Here is a 21,364-nt window from a genome sequence, read left to right on the forward strand (position 1 = left end):
CCCATCACAGAGTAACACTGTGTGACCATCACAGAGTAAGTGTGCCCATCACAGAGTAACACTGTGTGCCCATCACAGAGTAACACTGTGTGCCCATCACAGAGTAACACTGTGTGCCCATCACAGAGTAACACTGTGTGACCATCACAGAGTAACAGTGTGCCCATCACAGAGTAACACTGTGTGCCCATCACAGAGTAACACTGTGTGCCCATCACAGAGTAACAGTGTGTGCCCATCACAGAGTAACAGTGTGCCCATCACAGAGTAACACTGTGTGCCCATCACAGAGTAACACTGTGTGTCCATCACAGAGTAACAGTGTGTGCCCATCACAGAGTAACAGTGTGCCCATCACAGAGTAACACTGTGTGCCCATCACAGAGTAACACTGTGTGACCATCACTGCCACTCCCTCTCCTGAATTTACTCTCAATGTGTTTTTTTATCGGAGGCTGTAATCCTCGGTCTTTGTGCTCATTCTGGGATCAGCAAATTCATCACTCGATTCTCTGAAGCATCAGGATACCACTGCGGTGCTTTGACTCAATCCTCCCAGAAAGGCAAAGCTTCTTAATTTAACAATTCTTTGTTTGAGGTTTCTTGCGGGGAAGAGTCTGATTTTATTCTGGAATATTCCAATCATTGGCATAATGCCACAATCATTCATGTCACTCGAGTCCATGTGTGTCCTCTTAGCCAGTGCTTCCCCCTCACTCCTGGATTGGCCAGATATCAGCAGCTATTATAGACTGATCTCCAGGGTATAATTGTTCTATTTCGCCCAGGAGAAACATCGCACAATCGCAAATTCCTTAAATGTTCTTTCAGATCTGAAGTTGTAGGGAAAGCTGGTATGACTGATTGCCAATCAGGTAACGGGCAGCATGTTTACTTTTCAATTGATTGCAGCGGTGCAAAGGTGGATTCATTTATTGCCTATATACCAGCAGGAGTGTAGCAAAGTGAGTATTCACATCAGTCATAAAACCACCCGGTTTATGACCAACAAAATATAGACCGTTCATAGTGTGAGCAGGTTCCGTTCACTGTATAAACGGTTGCCGTTATCGAAAAGGGCGGCAGTGTTTGTCACGTAATTCTTTCTCACTCTGACACAGTGTGGTGTTAGATCGGTTTTATTTTCTACAGTAAATATAAAAATACAGGGTTGGGGAAGTCCCCCACTGTAATCAGTGACAGCTACAGTAACATAACAGAAAGTTAGGGGGAGGAACAGAGAGCCACAGGGTTCCTGGTGACTTTCTCTGCTCCACAGCACCTTTATACAGAGCGACTGGGAACCAGAATTGACCCAGAGTGATGACAAGGCACAACCAGCACAGAATCAGCACAGTTTACAGCTGCCAGCTTAAAGGTTAATTATATTGTTAACTATCTCTCCCACCGCACTCCCCTCGTTCTTCCCAGCAAGCAGTGTGAGGATGGCAGTGATCCGAAATATCATTCCCAGGCCCAGTTTGTGAATCGTGTGTCTTTACCACAGACACCACAAGAAGGCCATGACTCCTGAGTAACACGTTCATTGTCCCCCCTTCTCGTGTGGGGCTGGCTGCAGGGATCCACTCTTCACCCTGTCCAGGGTATGTACCAAATAAAGAGGCAATCAGTGGAGAGACTGGTGTGTACACAGTGGAGGGGCTGGTGTGTACACAGTGGAGGGGCTGGTGTGTACGCAGTGGAGGGGCTGGTGTGTACACAGTGGAGGGGCTGGTGTGTACGCAGTGGAGGGGCTGATGTGTACACAGTGGAGGGGCTGATGTGTACACAGTGGAGGGGCTGGTGTGTACACAGTGGAGGGGCTGGTGTGTACGCAGTGGAGGGGCTGGTGTGTACACAGTGGAGGGGCTGGTGTGTACGCAGTGGAGGGGCTGGTGTGTACACAGTGGAGGGGCTGGTGTGTACACAGTGGAGGGGCTGGTGTGTACACAGTGGAGGGGCTGGTGTGTACACAGTGGAGGGGCTGGTGTGTACACAGTGGAGGGGCTGGTGTGTACACAGTGGAGGGGCTGGTGTGTACGCAGTGGAGGGGCTGGTGTGTACACAGTGGAGGGGCTGGTGTGTACACAGTGGAGGGGTTGGGTGAGGGGGACATATCAGGAGTGTTGCTGGGTGTTAGGGGCTGTGATGGGGGGGGTGGGGGGGAGGGGTTAGAGGTCTATCATTGGTCAGTGAAATCAGCCCAATTAACTTGAGGAGAGGCTGTTGATGCATCACGTGGGCACTCCACACTGGAATACCCAAGGCTGGAGATGCCAGTGAAACCCAGAACCTTATCCCCAGCTGATCCCTCTCTCTCTCTCTCGGAGGCTTCAAGGGGAGAAGTTATAATGAACAGCCAGTTTTCAGTGCACTGTTTCCCTGGGAATTCCAGGCATGGCCTTGGAACATGGTTCATTTAGTCATGTGACATCCTCAGGGCAGGCATCAAATGCCCAGAAATAGCCCAGTGGCAGTGTGGCCTCATCCTGATAGGACAGGTTATGTTACAGAAGCTGGGTGGGGGAGTGGGTGGCAGAGGAGGCCCTATGCGGAGTGGGGGAGGGGGTCCCAATGTGGGGAGTGGGGGAGGGGTGATCTGGGTGTGGGGAGTGGGGAGGGGTGATCTGGGTGTGGGGAGTGGGGGAGGGAGCGGGTCGGGGAGGTGGGCAGAGAGGGGATCCTGAGTCTGGGCTCTAGAATGAACTGCCCCGTATCTGACACTCTGATGATGGCCGGTCTTGTGGAAAGTTGCGCTGTGAATGCAGAGAGGAAATTGCCTTCCGGCTGGGCTCTAATACGGAGTATCTGCCTTCAGGTTCCTGTACAGGCAGCAGGTAAAGATCATTCCAAAAATCTGCAAAGAAAAGAACACCACGTCAGCGTTATTCAATCGTCATTACCAACACGTCAACAACAACACTAACATATCGACAATGTCAGGCCAGGACCGAGGAGAACTTTCACACTGAGTTCCACACTGAGACCGAGGAGAGCTCTCACACTGAGCTCCACACTGAGACTGAGGAGAGTTCACACATGGAGCTCCACATTGAGACTGAGGAGAGTTCACACATGGAGCTCCACACTGAGACTGAGGAGAGTTCACACATGGAGCTCCACACTGAGACACTCTATCAGCTATTTTGAAATTCCTGGCTGCCATAGCTTTTTTTTCATCGAGTTCTCAGATGAAGAACTGTCCAGTTACGTGCCACCTTCCAGACTGACAGGGATTCTCAGAGCCACAGGAGCATCAATAGAGCCTAATCTTCCTGACTATTTCAGTTCTAACCTATTTCTGGTGTGGCTGGGTGAGGAGGGAGTTTAGCAGCCGGTGAGGGGGCTGGAGGCACAGAAGTCAGACTGACCCTGAAGTGAGGGGGTGAAGCTAGGAGATAATATAATAAACAGGATTCTCCTCGGTCAGTCAGTTACTCATTCAGCTCACACCCAGGCCTGGCCCCAACCCAAGTCTTTGACAATTGTGTTCATACCTGGACACAGGCGATTCCTATTCCCACTGCTCCAATAATCCTCAGATGGGCCATGATGAAGCCCTCTAGCTTGGTGATGCAGCCCCCCTGTAAAAAAAAACAACAGCTCTGTCATCTTCTGCTTCCCACTTATCCTGCATCGCACAACAAGAGCTCCGATAGAGGGAGTGCAGAACTTTATCTGAGTGCTTCCAGGGATTTAGAGGAGCTACAGGAACCAGGGATTAAAGTCTAATGAATAGAGGAATGGCAGGACAGTTTGGGCCCGTGGAGTGTGCATCCTGTTCCAGGTTGATACCAGAGATGAGGAGTGTAGATTATGAGGAGAGACTGAGCAGATTAGGTTTGTACTCGTTGGAGTTTAGAAGGCTGAGGGGGGATCTTATAGAGACCTATAAGATAATGAAGGGGCTGGATAGGGTAGAGATGGAGAGATTCTTTCCACTTAGAAAGGAAGCTAGAACTAGAGGGCACAGCCTTAAAATAAAGGGGGGCCAGTTTAGGACAGAGTTGAGGAGGAACTTCTTCTCTCAGAGGGTGGTGAATCTCTGGAATTCTCTGCCCACTGAAGTGGTGGAGGCTACCTCGTTGAATATGTTTAAATCACAGATAGATGGATTCCTGATCGGTAAGAGAATTAGGGGTTATAGGGATCAGGCGGGTAAGTGGAACTGATCCACTTCAGATCAGCCATGATCTTATTGAATGGCGGGGCAGGCTCAAGGGGCTAGATGGCCTATACTGCTCCTATTTCTTATGTTCTTATGTTCCACGTGTGAACTCCAGGATATTTCTCTTTTCTGGAATCACATATACAGCGAGGGGCCTCAATTCCAGCACATTGAGCTCTGGATTGAGCAGTTGTTGGTAAGAGTTTACTGGATAGCATGTTTATAGATGTAATCACCGCGCAGCTTAAGGATTTAGAGGGCAGATAGGGAATGGGTACCTGTCAGGCAGTCAGGGAAGACTAGGCCAGTAGTGCAGGAGTCCCCCGAGTGTACCTCTCTCTCTAACCAATATTCCATTCTCAATGCCTCTGGCAAGGCAGCCAAAGCCAAATCCAAAGAGGAAGATTGGAAAGGCAATCCCGATAGGAAATTCAATAGTGAGAGATGTTTCTGTCCATGCAAAGACATGAATCCAGAATGATCCTTGGGTTAACAACATTACTGAGTGGCTGCAGAGCACCCTGATGGGGAGGGTGAATAGCCAGGGGTCATAGTCCACATAGGTACCAATGGCACAGTTCGAAAGAGGGATAAGGTCCTGCAGATAGAATTTAGGGAGGTAGGGGGTGATCTCCTGATTACTTCCAGGACTACGTGCTGGTGAGTTTAGGGACAGGAGGATAGAACAGGTGAATGTGTGGTTGAGAGGTGGTGCAGGAGATGTAGACTCCTGGGATATTGGCACCAGTTGCATGGGGGATGATGCTTGTACAGGAGAGATGTGTTACAGCCAAATAGAGCCACAATTGTGTTCCAGCTGGGGTGGTTTGCTCATGCTGTTGGGGTGGGTTTAAACTAACTGGGCAGGGGATGAGAACCAAGAGACAGAACCAGAGAGAAGTACCGAGAACTGGGGGACGGAGAGGTAATATTTTCCACCCTAGTATTAGGTGCAATCAGAGTAAGAGAAAAAATGGTGAGGCTTATATGAGGGTTACTGTGTCTTTATCATAAATACATGATGCTATGGCGATATCAGAGACTTGGCTAAACAACGTTAGGACTGGACCTAAATATTCCTGGATACAAGGTGTTCAGGAAAGATTGGGAAGGAAACAAAAAGGGGGATGGGGAGCATTGATTAAGGTGAATATTACAATGTTGGAGTCAGAAGGTGTCCCAGAGGGTTCAAGGGCAGAATCTGTTTGGGTAGAACTAGAACCAAGTAACACAATTACATTGCTCAGAGTAGTCGATAGACAGGCAGCTAGTCAGAAAGATCTAGAGCAGCGGCCTCCAAACTTTCAGCCGGATGTGGCCCGCGGGCCGTAGTTTGGAGACCCCTGCTCTAGAGGAAGAAATCTGCAAGGAAACTGAATATAGACAAGGATAGTAGTAGTATGAGGGGCAGAAAGGGGAAGAATTTCTAGAGTGTGTTCAAGAGAACTTTTTACAACAGTATGTATCTGGTCAACGAGACACAGCTAGACCTGGTTCTTGGGAATGAGATGGGCCAAGTAGATCATATGTCAGTAAGAGAAGATTTAGGGGACAGTGGTTTAGGTTGGCTTTGGAAAGAGACAACCAAAGGAAGAATAATTATTTGGGGGAGGACAAACATGAGTGAGTTGAGAATGGAGCTGGCCCAGAGAAACTGCTCATAAAGTGATCTTTTGGATGCGGTCAAAATACATTTCTGTGCGGAGGTAAGAAGATCAAACCACAGCTCCCTGTGAGAGAGGTAGAGAGCAAAATAAAGCAGTTGAAGGGTGAATCCGATAGGTTTCAGTGGAATGAGGCTGAAAATAGAAAGTTCAGAGAAGTGAAATGACTCGTGAGTAAAGCAAAGAGATAGGGAGAGGATGGCAAGTAGACTGGCATATGAGAGAATCCAAATGATTTCCATAAGCACATCAGTAATAAAACACTGACAAAAGGAAGAACCCGCTTGATTGCTATCCCTTCACTCCCTCCACCACCACACATAGCAGCAGCCGTGTGTACCATCTACAAAATGCACTGCAGGAACTCAACAAGGTTCCTTAGGCAGCGCCTGCCAAACCCACAACCATCTAGAAGGACAAGGGTGGCAGACACATGGGAACACCACCACCTGGAGGTTCCCCTCCAAGTCACTCAGCATCCTGACTTGGAAATATATTGCAGTTCCCTCACTATTGCTGGGTCAAAATCCTGGAATTCCCTCCCTAACAGCAATGTGGGTATATCTACACCATGGGAACTGCAGCAATTCAAAGAGGGAACTCACCAGCAGCTTCTCCAGGGTAATAAGGGATGAGCAATCAATGCTGCCTCGCCGACAACACACACATTCCAACAATAAACTTTTAAAGATAAAACAAATGATTGACTTTGAAGGGGATTTACACATGGAGACAGGGGACATGGCCAAGGTTTGAAACAAAAGCGCTACAGCTGTTTTTACCAAGGAAGAGGATGCCACGGTGAAAGAGGAGATAGTTCAGATACTAGGAGGGTTTAAAATTGATAAGGAGAAGGTATTAGACATTGATGGTCAGACCCCTCTGCCGCCTCTCCGGAGGGTCAGGGCCTCTCGGACAGTCAGGGCCTCTCGGACAGTCAGGGCCTCTCGGACAGTCAGGGCCTCTCCAGACAGTCAGGGCCTCTCCGGACAGTCAGGGCCTCTCCGGACAGTCAGGGCCTCTCCGGACAGTCAGGGCCTCTCCGGACAGTCAGGGCCTCTCCGGACAGTCAGGGCCTCTCCGGACAGTCAGGGCCTCTCCGGACAGTCAGGGCCTCTCCGGACAGTCAGGGCCTCTCCGGACAGACAGGGCCTCTCCGGACAGACAGGGCCTCTCCGGACAGACAGGGCCTCTCCGGACAGACAGGGCCTCTCCGGACAGTCAGGGCCTCTCCGGACAGTCAGGGCCTCTCCGGACAGTCAGGGCCTCTCCGGACAGTCAGGGCCTCTCCGGACCGTCAGGGACTCTCCGGACCGTCAGGGCCTCTCCGGACCGTCAGGGCCTCTCCGGACCGTCAGGGCCTCTCCGGACCGTCAGGGCCTCTCTCTCTCACTCACCTCCACTTTGTAGATGTTGGATGGATGGTCCCTCTTGCCACAGCCAGTGGTGACAGTTTTGCAGCAGCTGTCGGGCACGATTCTGTCTCCAGAATGTCCACCCTTCACCCACCGGCTCTCCTGCCAGTCCTTCGAGTTGTTACTCCCACAGCAATGGAACTGAGGATGTAAAGAGAGAGAGAGAGAGGGAGGGAAGGAGGGAGAGAGGAGTTTAGTCAGAGCTCCCGGAGTTCTTTCTCGGTAAGATTGAAACAATTAGCTGCTCTGTCCTCTGCCTCCCTCTGTCCCCCCTTCCTCCTCACAAACCTTGGTGTCACATTTGATCCTGAGATGAGCTTCTGACCCCATATTCACGTTGTTTCTAAAACTACCTTCATCCACCTCTTTAACATCACTCAACTTTGTCCCTGCCCTAGCTGATCTGCTGCTGAAATCTTCACCCATGGTTTTGTTTCCACTCGACTTGACAATTCCAGTGCACTTCTGGGTGGTCTTCCACATTCTACCATCCGTAACCTTGGCATCATCCAAAACTTTCCTGTTTATGTCTTAACTTGCAACAAGATATGATTCCCTAATAGCCCTGTGCTCGCTGACCTCTCGCTGACCTCCAGTGCCTTCCAGGCAAGCAATGTCTTGATTTTAAAATTCTTATCCTTGTTTTCCAAGTTCTCCATGAGCTTGATCCTCCCCATCTCTATAATGTACTTCAGCCCCTCAGAGATATCGGCTTTCCTCTTAATTCTGACCTCTTGTGCATTACCAATTATAATTGCTCCTCTGTTGGTGATCATGTCTCAGTTGCCCAGGCCCAAGCTCTGGAATTTCCTCCCTCGGCTTTTCCACCTTCCCACCACACTTTTCTCCTTTAAGAAGCTTCTTGAACCCAACTTTTGACCCAGCTTCTGTTCATCTGATCTAATGTCTCCATGTGACTTGGTGTCATATCTTGTTTTATAATGTTGTCATGAAGCTTTTGGTTAGCAGATCTCATATCTCCGTTTACAATTCAGTTCAGATTTCAGGTTTATAATAATCCCTGGAAATTTTATTACATCCAAGATCCCACTGTAAACACAAATTAATGTTATCGTATCTCTTCAACCAACAAAAGCAATGTCCAAGACATCACTAGCGGTCACTCCCCTGGCGGTCACACTGCCCCCCTCCCCCCCTCCGGCCACGGCGGTCACACTCTCCGCCCCCCCCCCCACCCCGGCGGTCACTCCCCTGGCGGTCACACTCCCCCCCCACACCCCCCACACAGAACCTCCCCCCCGCCCCCTCAGCTGGCAGTCACACTCCCCCCTCCCCCCACGGTGGTCAGACTCCGCCCCCCCTGCCCCCCACGGTGATCACACACCCCCCCTCCCCCCCCCGGCGATCACACTCTCCCCCCCCCCCCCCCCCAACGGCGATCACACTCCCCCCCCCCGCCGGCGGTCCCTCCCCTCATGGTCACTCCCCTGGCAGTCACACCAGCGGTCACTCCCGGCGGTCACCATGCTTTCCTGAGCTGATGGTCACTCACTTCTTGCTGAAGTTTGTCCACAGCCTTGGTGATTCTTGTGTCACCTTTCACTCGGTATTTCTCAGTCATCGTCACCCTCAGATTAGTCTTCAGGTCATCACCGAGCTGCAATAGAGAGCAGAGTGTGGAAGTAACAGAGTGAAGGACAGGGCGAGGGGCAGAGGGGGCGAGTGATGGAGGGGGCAAGGGAGAGACAGATGGAGTGACAGAGGGAAGTGATGTGGGAGAGGGGGACAGGGCAAGGGGCTGTGGGATCAGTGTGAGGCACTGACCTGCTATACCCAGATCTGATACTGGGTGTCAGTCTGGCACTGGGCAGCACAGTGGTTAGCACTGCTGCCTCACAGCAACACTCACTCACTCACCTGATGAAGGAGCAGTGCTCCGAAAGCTTGTGCTGCCAAATAAACCTGTTAGACTTTATTTGGCGTTGTGAGACTTCTTACAGTGCCTCACAGGGCCAGGGTCCCGGGTTCAATTCCAGCCTTGTGTGACTGTCTGTGGGGAGTTTGTACATTCCCACCATGTCGGCGTGGGTTTCCTCCGGGTGCTCTGGTTTCCTCCCACAAATGTGCGGGTTTGGTGAATTGGCCATGCTAAATTGCCCCTCAGTGTGAACACAGATACCTGCTGTACCCACACTGACACTGGGTGTGGAGATGCCGGCGTTGGACTGGGGTAAGTACAGTTACAAGTCTCACAACACCAGGTTAAAGTCCAACAGGTTTATTTGGGAGCACAAGCCACTAGCTTTCGGAGCGCTGCCCCTCTATCAGTTGAGTGGGAATTCTGTTCACAAACAGGGCATATAAAGACACAAACTCAATTTACAAAATAATGGTTGGAATGCAGTAATCAAGTCTTAAAGGTACAGATAATGTGAGTGGAGAGAGGGTTAAGCACAGGTTAAAGAGATGTGTATTGTCTCCAGCCAGGACAGTTAGTGTGATTTTGCAAGCCCAGGCAAGTCGTGGGGGTTACAGATAGTGTGACATGAACCCAAGATCCCGGTTTAGGCCGTCCTCATGTGTGCGGAACTTGGCTATCAGTCTCTACTCAGCGACTCTGCGCCGTCGTGTGTCATGAAGGCCGCCTTGGAGAACGCTTACCTGAAGATCAGAGGCCGAATGCCCGTGACCGCTGAAGTGCTCCCCAACAGGAAGAGAACAGTCTTGCCTGGTGATTGTCGAGCGGTGTTCATCCATCCGTTGTCGTGGCGTCTGCATAGTTTCCCCAATGTACCATGCCTCGGGACATCCTTTCCTGCAGCGTATCAGGTAGACAACGTTGGCCGAGTTGCAAGAGTAGGTACCGTGTACCTGGTGGATGGTGTTCTCACGTGAGATGATGGCATCTGTGTCGATGATCCGGCACGTCTTGCAGAGGTTGTTGTGGCAGGGTTGTGTGGTGTCATGGTCACTGTTCTCCTGAAGGCTGGGTAGTTTGCTGCGGACAATGGTCTGTTGGAGGTTGTGAGGTTGTTCGAAAGCAAGAAGTGGGGGTGTGGGGATGGCCTTGGCGAGATGTTCGTCTTCATCAATGACATGTTGCAGGCTCCGGAGGAGCTGCCTGGAGGTGTCTGTTGCAATCCTCATAAGAACAGGATATAGCGATCGACTCATCGATCGACAGGTCCGAGCCGCCACAGCGAAAAACCGCACCGACCTCCTCAGAAGACAAACACAGGACACGGTGGACAGAGTATCCTTCATCGTCCAGTACTTCCCCGGAGCGGAGAAGCTATGACATCTTCTCCGGAGCCTTCAACATGTCATTGATGAAGACGAACATCTCGCCAAGGCCATCCCCACACCCCCGCTTCTTGCCTTCAAACAACCGCACAACCTCAAACAGACCATTGTCCGCAGCAAACTACCCAGCCTTCAGGAGAACAGTGACCACGACACCACACAACCCTGCCACAGCAACCTCTGCAAGACGTGCCGGATCATCGACACAGATGCCATCATCTCACGTGAGAACACCATCTGCCAGGTACACGGTACCTACTCTTGCAACTCGGCCAACGTTGTCGACCTGATACGCTGCAGGAAAGAATGTCCCGAGGCATGGTACATTGGGGAAACTATGCAGACGCTACGACAACGGATGAATGAACACCGCTCGACAATCACCAGGCAAGACTGTTCTCTTCCTGTTGGGGAGCACTTCAGCGGTCACGGGCATTCGGCCTCTGATATTCGGGTAAGCGTTCTCCAAGGCGGCCTTCGCGACACACGACGGTGCAGAGTCGCTGAGCAGAAACTGATAGCCAAGTTCCGCACACACGAGGATGGCCTAAACCGGGATATTGGGTTCATGTCACACTATTTGTAACCCCCACAGTTGCCTGGACCTGCAGAGTTTCACTGGCTGTCTTGTCTGGAGACAATACACATCTTTTTAGCCTGTCTTGATGCTCTCTCCACTCACATTGTTTGTATCTTAAAGACTTGATTAGCTGTACGTATTCGCATTCCAACCATTATTCATGTAAATTGAGTTTGTGTCTTTATATGCTCTGTTTGTGAACAGAATTCCCACTCACCTGAAGAAGGGGCTTGGAGCTCCAAAAGCTTGCGTGGCTTTTGCTACCAAATAAACCTGTTGGACTTTAACCTGGTGTTGTTAAACTTCTTACTGTGTTTACCCCAGTCCAACGCCGGCATCTCCACATCATGTCAGTGTGGGACACAGATACCTGCTGTACCCTGGTCTCACTCTAGGTGTCAGTGTGGGACAGATACCTGCCATACCTAGGTCTAACAACACCAGGTTAAAGTCCAACAGGTTTATTTGGTAGCAAAAGCCACACAAGCTTTCGAGGCTCTGAGCCCCTTCTTCAGGTGAGTGGGAATTCTGTTCACAAACAGAATCTGAGTGGGAATTCTGTTCACAAACTCACCTGAAGAAGGGGCTCAGAGCCTCGAAAGCTTGTGTGGCTTTTGCTACCAAATAAACCTGTTGGACTTTAACCTGGTGTTGTTAAACTTCTTACTGTGTTTACCCCAGTCCAACGCCGGCATCTCCACATCATGAATACCTAGGTCTGACACTGGGTGTCAGTGTGGGACACAGATAGCTGCTGTACCCTGGTCTGACACCGGGTGTCAGTGTGGGACACATATAGCTGCTGTACCCTGGTCTGACTGATATCTGTCCCACACTGACACCCAGTGTCAGACCAGGGTACAGCAGCTATATGTGTCCCACACTGACACTGGGTGTCAGTGTGGGACAGATACCTGCTATACCTAGGACCTGCAGAGTTTCACTGGCTGTCTTGTCTGGAGACAATACACATCTTTTTAGCCTGTCTTGATGCTCTCTCCACTCACATTGTTTTGTTTCTTAAAGACTTGATTAGTTGTAAGTATTCGCATTCCAACCATTATTCATGTAAATTGAGTCTGTGTCTTTATAAGCTCTGTTTGTGAACAGAATTCCCACTCACCTGAAGAACGGGCTTAGAGCTCCGAAAGCTTGTGTGGCTTTTGCTACCAAATAAACCTGCTGGACTTTAACCTGGTGTTGTTAAACTTCTTACTGTGTTTACCCCAGTCCAACGCCGGCATCTCCACATCATACCTAGATCTGACACTGGGTGTCAGTGTGGGACACATATAGCTGCTGTACCCTGGTCTGACACTGGGTGTCAGTGTGGGACACAGATAGCTGCTGTACCCAGGTCTGACACTGGGTGTCAGTGTGGGACAGTGCACTGGCAGTAATTGGCGGGGCTCTGATACTGTGAACTTTCTCCTCCATCTTCACCCCATTTCCGTCCTTCAATTTTATTTTAATATATTTCATTGTTTCACTTTTCAATTTTTAAAAAATCTTGCTTTTTTATCTTTCTTCCCCCCATGGTCTCCCCTCCCCCCCACTCCACTCGGGCATCAGTTACATGTCTCAGGTTGTCCTTTGAAACTCTGTGTAATTTTGTTCTGCCATTTCCAAATTCTGGTCTCATAATGGACATTATCAGCACCATTCTTAGCCATGATCTCCTCTGTTACATTCCCTGTGTCTCTTTGTCTGTGACATCTTCTGGTTCTCTCTCCAGCTTCCACAGCCTACCCCCACCACCCCCCCCTCCCCGCCTTACAGTATAAATTATAAATTCCAGTATAAATCTATTGTCTTCAGCTCTGACGAAGGGTCACCCAGATTGAAACGTTGGCTCTATTCTCTCTCCACAGATGCAGTCAGACCTGCTGAGATTTCTTGCTGCATTCTGAAACTGTTCGTTCACTGCACTCGGGTTTTTTTAACCTTTTTAATGGAGCTACAGATGATCAGATTTCTATCAGAGATGAGAAAGATTTAAGTGGAAGTGAGTGATCATTATCAGAGCTCACACATTGGTTGCCTCGTTTCTGGAACTCACTCAGCAAGGGGCATATAATGGGGGGTCCACAAAGCAGCAATCGCTGGTTCAAAAGATGATCAATCTGAGACGTTAACTCTGCTTCTGCCTCTGTAGATGTTGCATGAACTGCTGAGCATTTTCAGCACTTTCTGTTGTCGTTCAGCAATGTTGCCTTTCACAGAATGGCCAATAAGTCCCCTGGACCTGATGGTTGCATCCTAAGACTGTAAAGGAAGTGGCTACAGAAATAGTGGGTGGACTGGTGGTAATCTTCCAAGAATCCTTAAATTCTGGAAAAGTTCCAGAGATTTGGAAAACTGCCAATAAAGCGCCCTTATTCAAAAAGGGAGGGAGACAAAAACAGGTAACTATAAGCCAGTTAGCTTAACTTCAGTCATTGGGAAAATGTTAAGAGTACATTAAAAAGGATGTAATAGCAGAACATTTAGAAATGCATAATATAATCAAGCAGAATCAGCCTGGCTTCATGAAGGGGAAATCATGTCTGACAAATTCATTGGAATTCTTGCAGCTGGTAATGGAACAGGACAGATAAAGGGGAAGCACTAGATGCAATATACTTGGATTTCCAAAAAGCATTTGATAAAGTACTGAACAAAAAAATTACTTAATAAGGATCCATGGCGTTGGGGATAGTATATTAACACGGATAAAGGATTGGCTAGCTCACATAATAAGAACAACACCAGGTTAAAGTCCAACAGGTTTATTTGGTAGCAAAAGCCACACAAGCTTTCGGAGCTCTTAGCCCCTTCTTCAGGTGAGTGGGAATTCTGTTCACAAACAGAGCTTATAAAGACACAGACTCAATTTACATGAATAATGGTTGGAATGCAAATACTTACAACTAATCAAGTCTTTAAGAGACGAAACAATGTGAGTGGAGAGAGCATCAAGACAGGCTAAAAAGATGTGTATTGTCTCCAGACAAGACAGCCAGTGAAACTCTGCAGGTCCACGCAACTGTGGGAGTTACAAATAGTGTGACATGAACCCAATATCCCGGTTTAGGCCATCCTCGTGTGTGCGGAACTTGGCTATCAGTTTCTGCTCAGCGACTCTGCGCCGTCGTGTGTCGTGAAGGCCGCCTTGGAGAACGCTTACCCGAATATCAGAGGCCGAAAGCCTGTGACCGCTGAAGTGCTCCCCAATATTGGGTTCATGTCACACTATTTGTAACTCCCACAGTTGCGTGGACCTGCAGAGTTTCACTGGCTGTCTTGTCTGGAGACAATACACATCTTTTTAGCCTGTCTTGATGCTCTCTCCACTCACATTGTTTCGTCTCTTAAAGACTTGATTAGTTGTAAGTATTTGCATTCCAACCATTATTCATGTAAATTGAGTCTGTGTCTTTATAAGCTCTGTTTGTGAACAGAATTCCCACTCACCTGAAGAAGGGGCTAAGAGCTCCGAAAGCTTGTGTGGCTTTTGCTACCAAATAAACCTGTTGGACTTTAACCTGGTGTTGTTAAACTTCTTACTGTGTTTACCCCAGTCCAATGCCGGCATCTCCACATCATAGCTCACATAAGACAGAGAGTTAGAACAAGAAGGGTACTTTGAAGGTGACAACCTGTAACTAGTGGAATGCCACAGGGATCAGTGCTGGGGCCACAATTATTTACAATATATGTTTAAAACTATACAAGGCAGTAGTTCTTATGAGGAGAGGTTGAGTAGATTGGGCCTGTACTCATTGGTGTTTAGAAGAATGAAAGGCAACCTTATTGAGATGTATAGGATTCTCAGGGCCATGACAGGGTAGAAACTGAGGGGATGTTTCCTCCTGTGAGGTGCCTCAGGGTAAGGGGTCACCCATTTAAGACAGAGATGAGGAGAAATATCTTCTCAAGGAGGGTACTGAATCTGGAATTCTTTACCTCAGAGAGCTGTAGAGGCTGCATCAATAAGTGTGTTTAAGGCTGAGATATAGAGATATCTAATCAGTAAGGGCATGAAGGGTTTTGGGGATGAGACGGGAAAGTGGAGTTGAGGGTTACATCAGATCAGTCATGATCTCATTGAATGACGGAAGAGACTCGATGGGCCGAATGGCCTACCTCTGCTCCTGTATCTAATGGTGTTATGAAGACAGAGGACATGATTGAACTATTAAATGAGGGTTTGGTTTTCACAAGAGGAGAGAATTCTGTCACTAGGGGGGACATTGTAACTGATAAAAAATAAATACACTTCAAAGTGTAATGGCGAGAGAAACCCACATATAAAGAAACTCACAGGATCAAACTGACCAGCATCTTCTCTTACAGGATATAGGTGTCCAGTTTGTTGCCCATCCCTAACTGCCTTTCAGAAGGTGGTGATGAGCTGCCTTCTTCAACAACTGCACTCTCTAAGGTGTAGGTACACCCTTGGTGCTGTTAGGGAGGGAATTCCAGGATTTTGACCCAGCGGCTGCGAAGGAACGGCGATATATTTCCAAGTCAGGACAGTGAGTGCTTGGAGGGAATGTACAGGTGATAATGTTCACATTTATCAGCTGCCTTTGTCCTTCTAGATGGAAGTGGTCATGGGTTTGGAAGGTGCTGTCTAAGGATCTTTGGTGAATTGCTGCAGTGCATCTTGTAGATAGTACACACTGCTGCTACTGAGCGTCGGTGGTGGAGGGAGTGAATGTTTGTAGATGTGGTGCCAATCAAGCGAGCTGCTTTATCCTGGATGGTGCTAAGCTTCTTGAGTGTTGTTGGAGCTGCACCCATCCAGGCAAGTGGGGAGTATTCCATCACACTCCTGACTTGTGCCTTATAGATGGTGGACAGGCTTTGGGGAGTCAGGAGGTGAGTTACTCGCTGCAGGATTCCTAGCCTTTGACCTGCTCTGGTAGCCACAGTATTTATATGGCTATTCCAGTTCAGTTTTTGGTCAATGGTAACCCCCAAGATGGTGAAAGTGAGGGATTCAAAGATGGTAATGCCATTAAATGTCAATGTTACCAGAGGAGTTGCGAATGATACTGAACGTTGTGCAGTCATAGAATCCTACAGTGCAGGAGGCCATTTGGCCCATCGAGTCTGCACCGACCACAATCCCACCCAGGCCCTATCCCCATAATCCCATGCATTTACCCTAGCTAGTCCTCCTGACACTAAGGGGCAATTTAGCATGGCCAATCCACCTAACCCCCACATCTTTGGACTGTGGGAGGAAACCGGAGGAATCCCACGCAGACACGGGGAGAATATCCTAACTCCACACAGAGGCCCAAGTCGGGAATCGAACCCTGGTCCCTGGTGCTGTGAGGTAGCAGTACTAAACCACTGTGCCACCGTGACACCCCACTGTGAGCTTAGTTTTCTCAACTCTATTTCCTCAAATTGACTTTCCAGTTTGAGCCGCGTTTTGTGGGTGCGATGCCAGTGAAACTGTCCGTTTGTCATCATTACAACTGCAAAAGTGACAGCAGCTTCAGAGCCCACAATTATACAACTGGATGCAGAAATCTAGAAGTTGCTATCAGTGATTCCCTGAAGTCCCTGCAGACAGCAATGCTTAAAAATAACCCATTCCCCTCCCTTCTCTGAGAAAGTTATTCTCTGTTAATGAGGTGTAAATGGGTATTTTAGCGACATGCTAAACTATTGAGTAATCCCTCTGACCAGAAAAAACTAATATATTTGTATAATAAGTGTTTCCATTATAATTCTATAATCTTTAATCTTCAGTTTGATATTTCAGTTATTGTGTGTCCCAATTTTTATCTTACTGTCTTTATCCTTAATTTTTTTATATATTGTAATCAATCATCAGCGAACATCCCCTCCCACATTCTGAAAGACGTGCTGGTTAGGTGCATTGGCCACGCTAAATTCTCCCTCAGTGTACCCGAACAGGCGCCAGAGTGTGGTGACTAGGGGATTTTCACAGTAACTTCATTGCAGTGTTAATGTAAACCTACTTGTGACAATAATAAACAACTTTTAAAAAAACTTCTGGTCGTATGATGGAGGGAAGGTCACTGATAAAGCAGCTGAAAATGGTTGCAAGGGCTCAGTGCCTTCAGCTGTTTCTTGATATGACATGAAGTGAATTGAATTGGCTGAAGACTGACATGTGCTTTGGATCTCCAGAGGAGGTCAAAATGGCTCATCCATGGATCAGCAGCGAACATCCCCACTTCTGATCCTATGACGGAGGGAAGGTCATTGATGAAGCAGCTGAAGATGGTTGGGCCTAGGACACTACCCTGAGGAACTCCTGCAGTGATGTCCTGGAGCTGAGATGATTGACCTCCAATCATCACAACCATCTTCCCTTGTGTTAGGTATGACTCCAACCAGCAGAGAGTTTTCCCCTGATTCCCATTAACTCCTGTTTTGCTAGGGCTCCTTGATGCCACACTTGGTCAAATGTTGCTAAGGGCAGTCTGTCTCACTTCTCTCTACCTGGTGTTTTCATTGTCCGAGGATTGTTAAACATGCTTTATCCCATTATATCATTCCAGGACAAGCAGAAGGAGAGCGGCTCCAAGAAGTACCTCAGCTGGTACAGGGTGGTCCCACACTGTTGCTCCTACAAAGCACCGTGCTCTCGGCAGTTCAACTCCCCCCAGTGTCCTCAGCTCTGTCCCCACCTCTGGAGTTCATGTTTGAACCATGGCTGAAATCAGTCTTGGAGTTTTAGAACACAGAAAGAGACTCTTCGGTCAGGTCAAGAGCTGGGTGACGCTGCATGAACCCAAACTGGGCGTCACTGAGCAGGTTATTGTTGAGCTGGTGCTGCTTGATAGCACTGTTGATGACCTCTTCCATCACTTTACTGATGATCAAGAGGGTGGTAATTGGCCGGGTTGGATTTGTCCTGCTTCTTGTGTACAGGACATACCTGGGCAATTTTCCACATTGTCAGGGGGATGCCAGTGTTGTAGCTGTTCTCGAACGGCTTGGCTAGGGGAGCGGCAATTTCTGGAGCACAAGTCTTCAGTATTATTGACGGAATATTGTCAAGGCCAATAGCCTTTGCAGTATCCAGTGCCTCCAGTTGTTTGAGGTGTGCTCTGTGTGACCTGAACTTGGTGTGGATTCAATATTAACATTCAAGAAAATAATTCATATTATTGAAAACAAAATACAGTGGTATTGGGAAAATCCACAGGATTGGGACAAAGCTAGCACAAGTAGGATGGGCCAAATGGCCTTCTGTATCATTGTATTAGTTGAGGTGGTTAGGTGGGCAGGCCCCTTGCAGTCAGTGATACTGGAAAGCACGTAGTGTAATACATTTTATCAAATGAGAGTGGATAAATCTCTTTGCATTATGAATGAGACATGCCAAAGGCAATGTCTAATCGCAGCCTGGAATATATCAACAATACCCTGAGACACTGAAGACACAGCTCTTCAAATTTAACAACACCAAGAAAAAACATTGTCCTTGAAGTGAGGCTGTCAGTGAGCCGCACGGCAAGGCCCAACATGTTGCTCAGAGATTCCCGAATGGAGGCTTACCTGCTGATAGTAGATATAGGCCAAGATGCCAGCGAGGACCTCCAGCACAAAGATAAAAAGCAGCAACGCAAAATACTGCAATAAAACACAGATCCCAGTTAGCCCCAAATCCAAACACTACTCCCCTACAGAGAGAGACAGGCAGAGAAAGAGAGAGAGATGGGCCAGGTGGTGGGGGGGGGCAGGTTGGGGGGGGGAGGGGAGGGGGCCGAGGCGTGGGGGGGAGAGAGGGGCAGGCGGGGGGGAGAGAGGGGCAGGCGGGGGGGAGAGAGGGGCAGGCGGGGGGGAGAGAGGGGCAGGCGGGGGGGAGAGAGGGGCAGGCGGGGGGGAGAGAGGGGCAGGCGGGGGGGAGAGAGGGGCAGGCGGGGGGGAGAGAGGGGCAGGCGGGGGGGAGAGAGGGGCAGGCGGGGGGAGAGAGGGGCAGGCGGGGGGGAGAGAGGGGCAGGCGGGGGGGAGAGAGGGGCAGGCGGGGGGGAGAGAGGGGCAGGCGGGGGGGAGAGAGGGGCAGGCGGGGGGGGGAGAGGGGCAGGCGGGGGGGGGAGAGGGGCAGGCGGGGGGGAGAGAGGGGCAGGCGGGGGGGAGAGAGGGGCAGGCGGGGGGGAGAGAGGGGCAGGCGGGGGGGAGAGAGGGGCAGGCGGGGGGGAGAGAGGGGCAGGCGGGGGGGAGAGAGGGGCAGGCGGGGGGGAGAGAGGGGCAGGCGGGGGGGAGAGAGGGGCAGGCGGGGGGGAGAGAGGGGCAGGCGGGGGGGAGAGAGGGGCAGGCGGGGGGGAGAGAGGGGCAGGCGGGGGGGAGAGAGGGGCAAGGCGGGGGGAGAGAGGGGCAGGCGGGGGGGAGAGAGGGGCAGGCGGGGGGGAGAGAGGGGCAGGCGGGGGGGAGAGAGGGGCAGGCGGGGGGGAGAGAGGGGCAGGCGGGGGGGAGAGAGGGGGCAGGCGGGGGGGAGAGAGGGGCAGGCGGGGGGAGAGAGGGGCAGGCGGGGGGGAGAGAGGGGCAGGCGGGGGGGAGAGAGGGGCAGGCGGGGGGAGAGAGGGGCAGGCGGGGGGAGAGAGGGGCAGGCGGGGGGGAGAGAGGGGCAGGCGGGGGGGAGAGAGGGGCAGGCGGGGGGGAGAGAGGGGCAGGCGGGGGGGAGAGAGGGGCAGGCGGGGGGGAGAGAGGGGCAGGCGGGGGGGAGAGAGGGGCAGGCGGGGGGGAGAGAGGGGCAGGCGGGGGGGAGAGAGGGGCAGGCGGGGGGGAGAGAGGGGCAGGCGGGGGGGAGAGAGGGGCAGGCGGGGGGGAGAGAGGGGCAGGCGGGGGGGAGAGAGGGGCAGGCGGGGGGGAGAGAGGGGCAGGCGGGGGGGAGAGAGGGGCAGGCGGGGGGGAGAGGGGCAGGCGGGGGGGAGAGAGGGGCAGGCGGGGGGGAGAGAGGGGCAGGCGGGGGGGAGAGAGGGGCAGGCGGGGGGGAGAGAGGGGCAGGCGGGGGGGAGAGAGGGGCAGGCGGGGGGGAGAGAGGGGCAGGCGGGGGGGAGAGAGGGGCAGGCGGGGGGGAGAGAGGGGCAGGCGGGGGGGAGAGAGGGGCAGGCGGGGGGGAGAGAGGGGCAGGCGGGGGGGAGAGAGGGGCAGGCAGGGGGGAGAGAGGGGCAGGCGGGGGGGAGAGATAGACAGATAGACAGGGAGAGAGAGGGAAAGGAGAGAGACAGACAGACAGGGCGGGCGAGGGGGGACGGGCGTTTGGACCACCTCATGAAGTGTATATAAGTTGGAGGAGGGAGGGGGGGGGGGGGGGGGGAGGGAGGGGGTGAGGGAGACAAAGAGAGAAGCAGTTCAAGAAAGAGAGAGAGAGAGAGAGACAGACTGACATTGACGGAGAGATAGACGGAGAGAGAGAGTGACAGGCAGACAGAGAGAGAGACACACACACAGACAGAGAGACGGACAGACAGAGAGAGAGACGGACAGACAGAGAGAGAGACGGGCAGACAGAGAGAGAGACGGGCAGACAGAGAGAGAGACGGGCAGACAGAGAGAGAGAGACAGACAGAGAGAGAGACAGACAGACAGACAGAGTGAGAGACAGACAAAGAGAGAGAGACAGACAGACAGAGACCGACAGACAGAATAAGTGAACCCACCAAAACATCAGAGCCAGACAAGGAATGGGTAAAATTATTTAAGGGTTTGGAAGTGTTCGCTGGGATCACAATTCCCAGAATGTGTGCTCAGTTGCTGTTGTGATTTCCTGGCAGTGAGTAATGGTTCCCAGACTCGAGAATTTGAATGTTCTGCTCCATGAACAAAGGATACCGGGAATGGAATCAGTAAGTCAAAGTTAGAGAAGGGTTTGATATTTAAGTGCCGCCCTTTGAGTAACATTCCCTCTCGAAGCTGCAACAGGCAATCAGGACAAAAAGCTGCAGAAAAACATGCTGCCGTTACTATAGCAACCATTATCAGCTGCCTTTTCTTCAGTTCTGGGATGAACCGTCACAAACCGAGCCTGTATCAGCTTTCCCAATCTCGGCCTGGACAGAGGGAGGGTCCCGTCAGACCCCAGCAGATCCGGATATCAGCTCCGTTCAGTCACCACGGACACAAACACTGAAACCAGAGATGGAGACACCACAACAGAGTCACTCACACAGTCTCCTGCCAAGCACTCTCCCAGCGTCTGAGTCACTCATCAGGAATCTGGCATTCTGTATCAGCCCCGGTCTCTGAATACAAACCCAGCCCCCCGGCCTCCTGTACACACCCTGAACACAAACCCAGC

The 21,364-nt window shown here is 50.9% G+C and overlaps 1 protein-coding gene across 3 annotated transcripts in view; it reads right to left on the bottom strand.

Annotated features, from left to right (window-relative positions):
* Positions 1-1,123: 1,123 nt before the first annotated feature.
* The window catches only part of LOC144498746 (CD151 antigen-like), a 49,974-nt gene continuing 29,733 nt past the window's right edge, over positions 1,124-21,364 (bottom strand). For all 3 annotated transcript variants that reach the window (XM_078220363.1, XM_078220364.1, XM_078220365.1), the window contains exons 4-8: positions 18,622-18,696; positions 8,761-8,865; positions 7,230-7,388; positions 3,498-3,584; positions 1,124-2,857 (exon numbers count right to left, since the gene is read on the bottom strand). In XM_078220363.1, coding sequence (XP_078076489.1) covers positions 2,795-2,857; positions 3,498-3,584; positions 7,230-7,388; positions 8,761-8,865; positions 18,622-18,696 — 489 coding nt within the window. In that variant the 3' untranslated portion in view covers positions 1,124-2,794. The remainder of the gene's footprint in view (positions 2,858-3,497; positions 3,585-7,229; positions 7,389-8,760; positions 8,866-18,621; positions 18,697-21,364) is intronic.

The sequence above is a fragment of the Mustelus asterias genome, chromosome 9 (genome assembly GCF_964213995.1).
Source record: "Mustelus asterias chromosome 9, sMusAst1.hap1.1, whole genome shotgun sequence".
In the NCBI taxonomy this organism is placed as follows: Eukaryota; Metazoa; Chordata; class Chondrichthyes; order Carcharhiniformes; family Triakidae; genus Mustelus; species Mustelus asterias.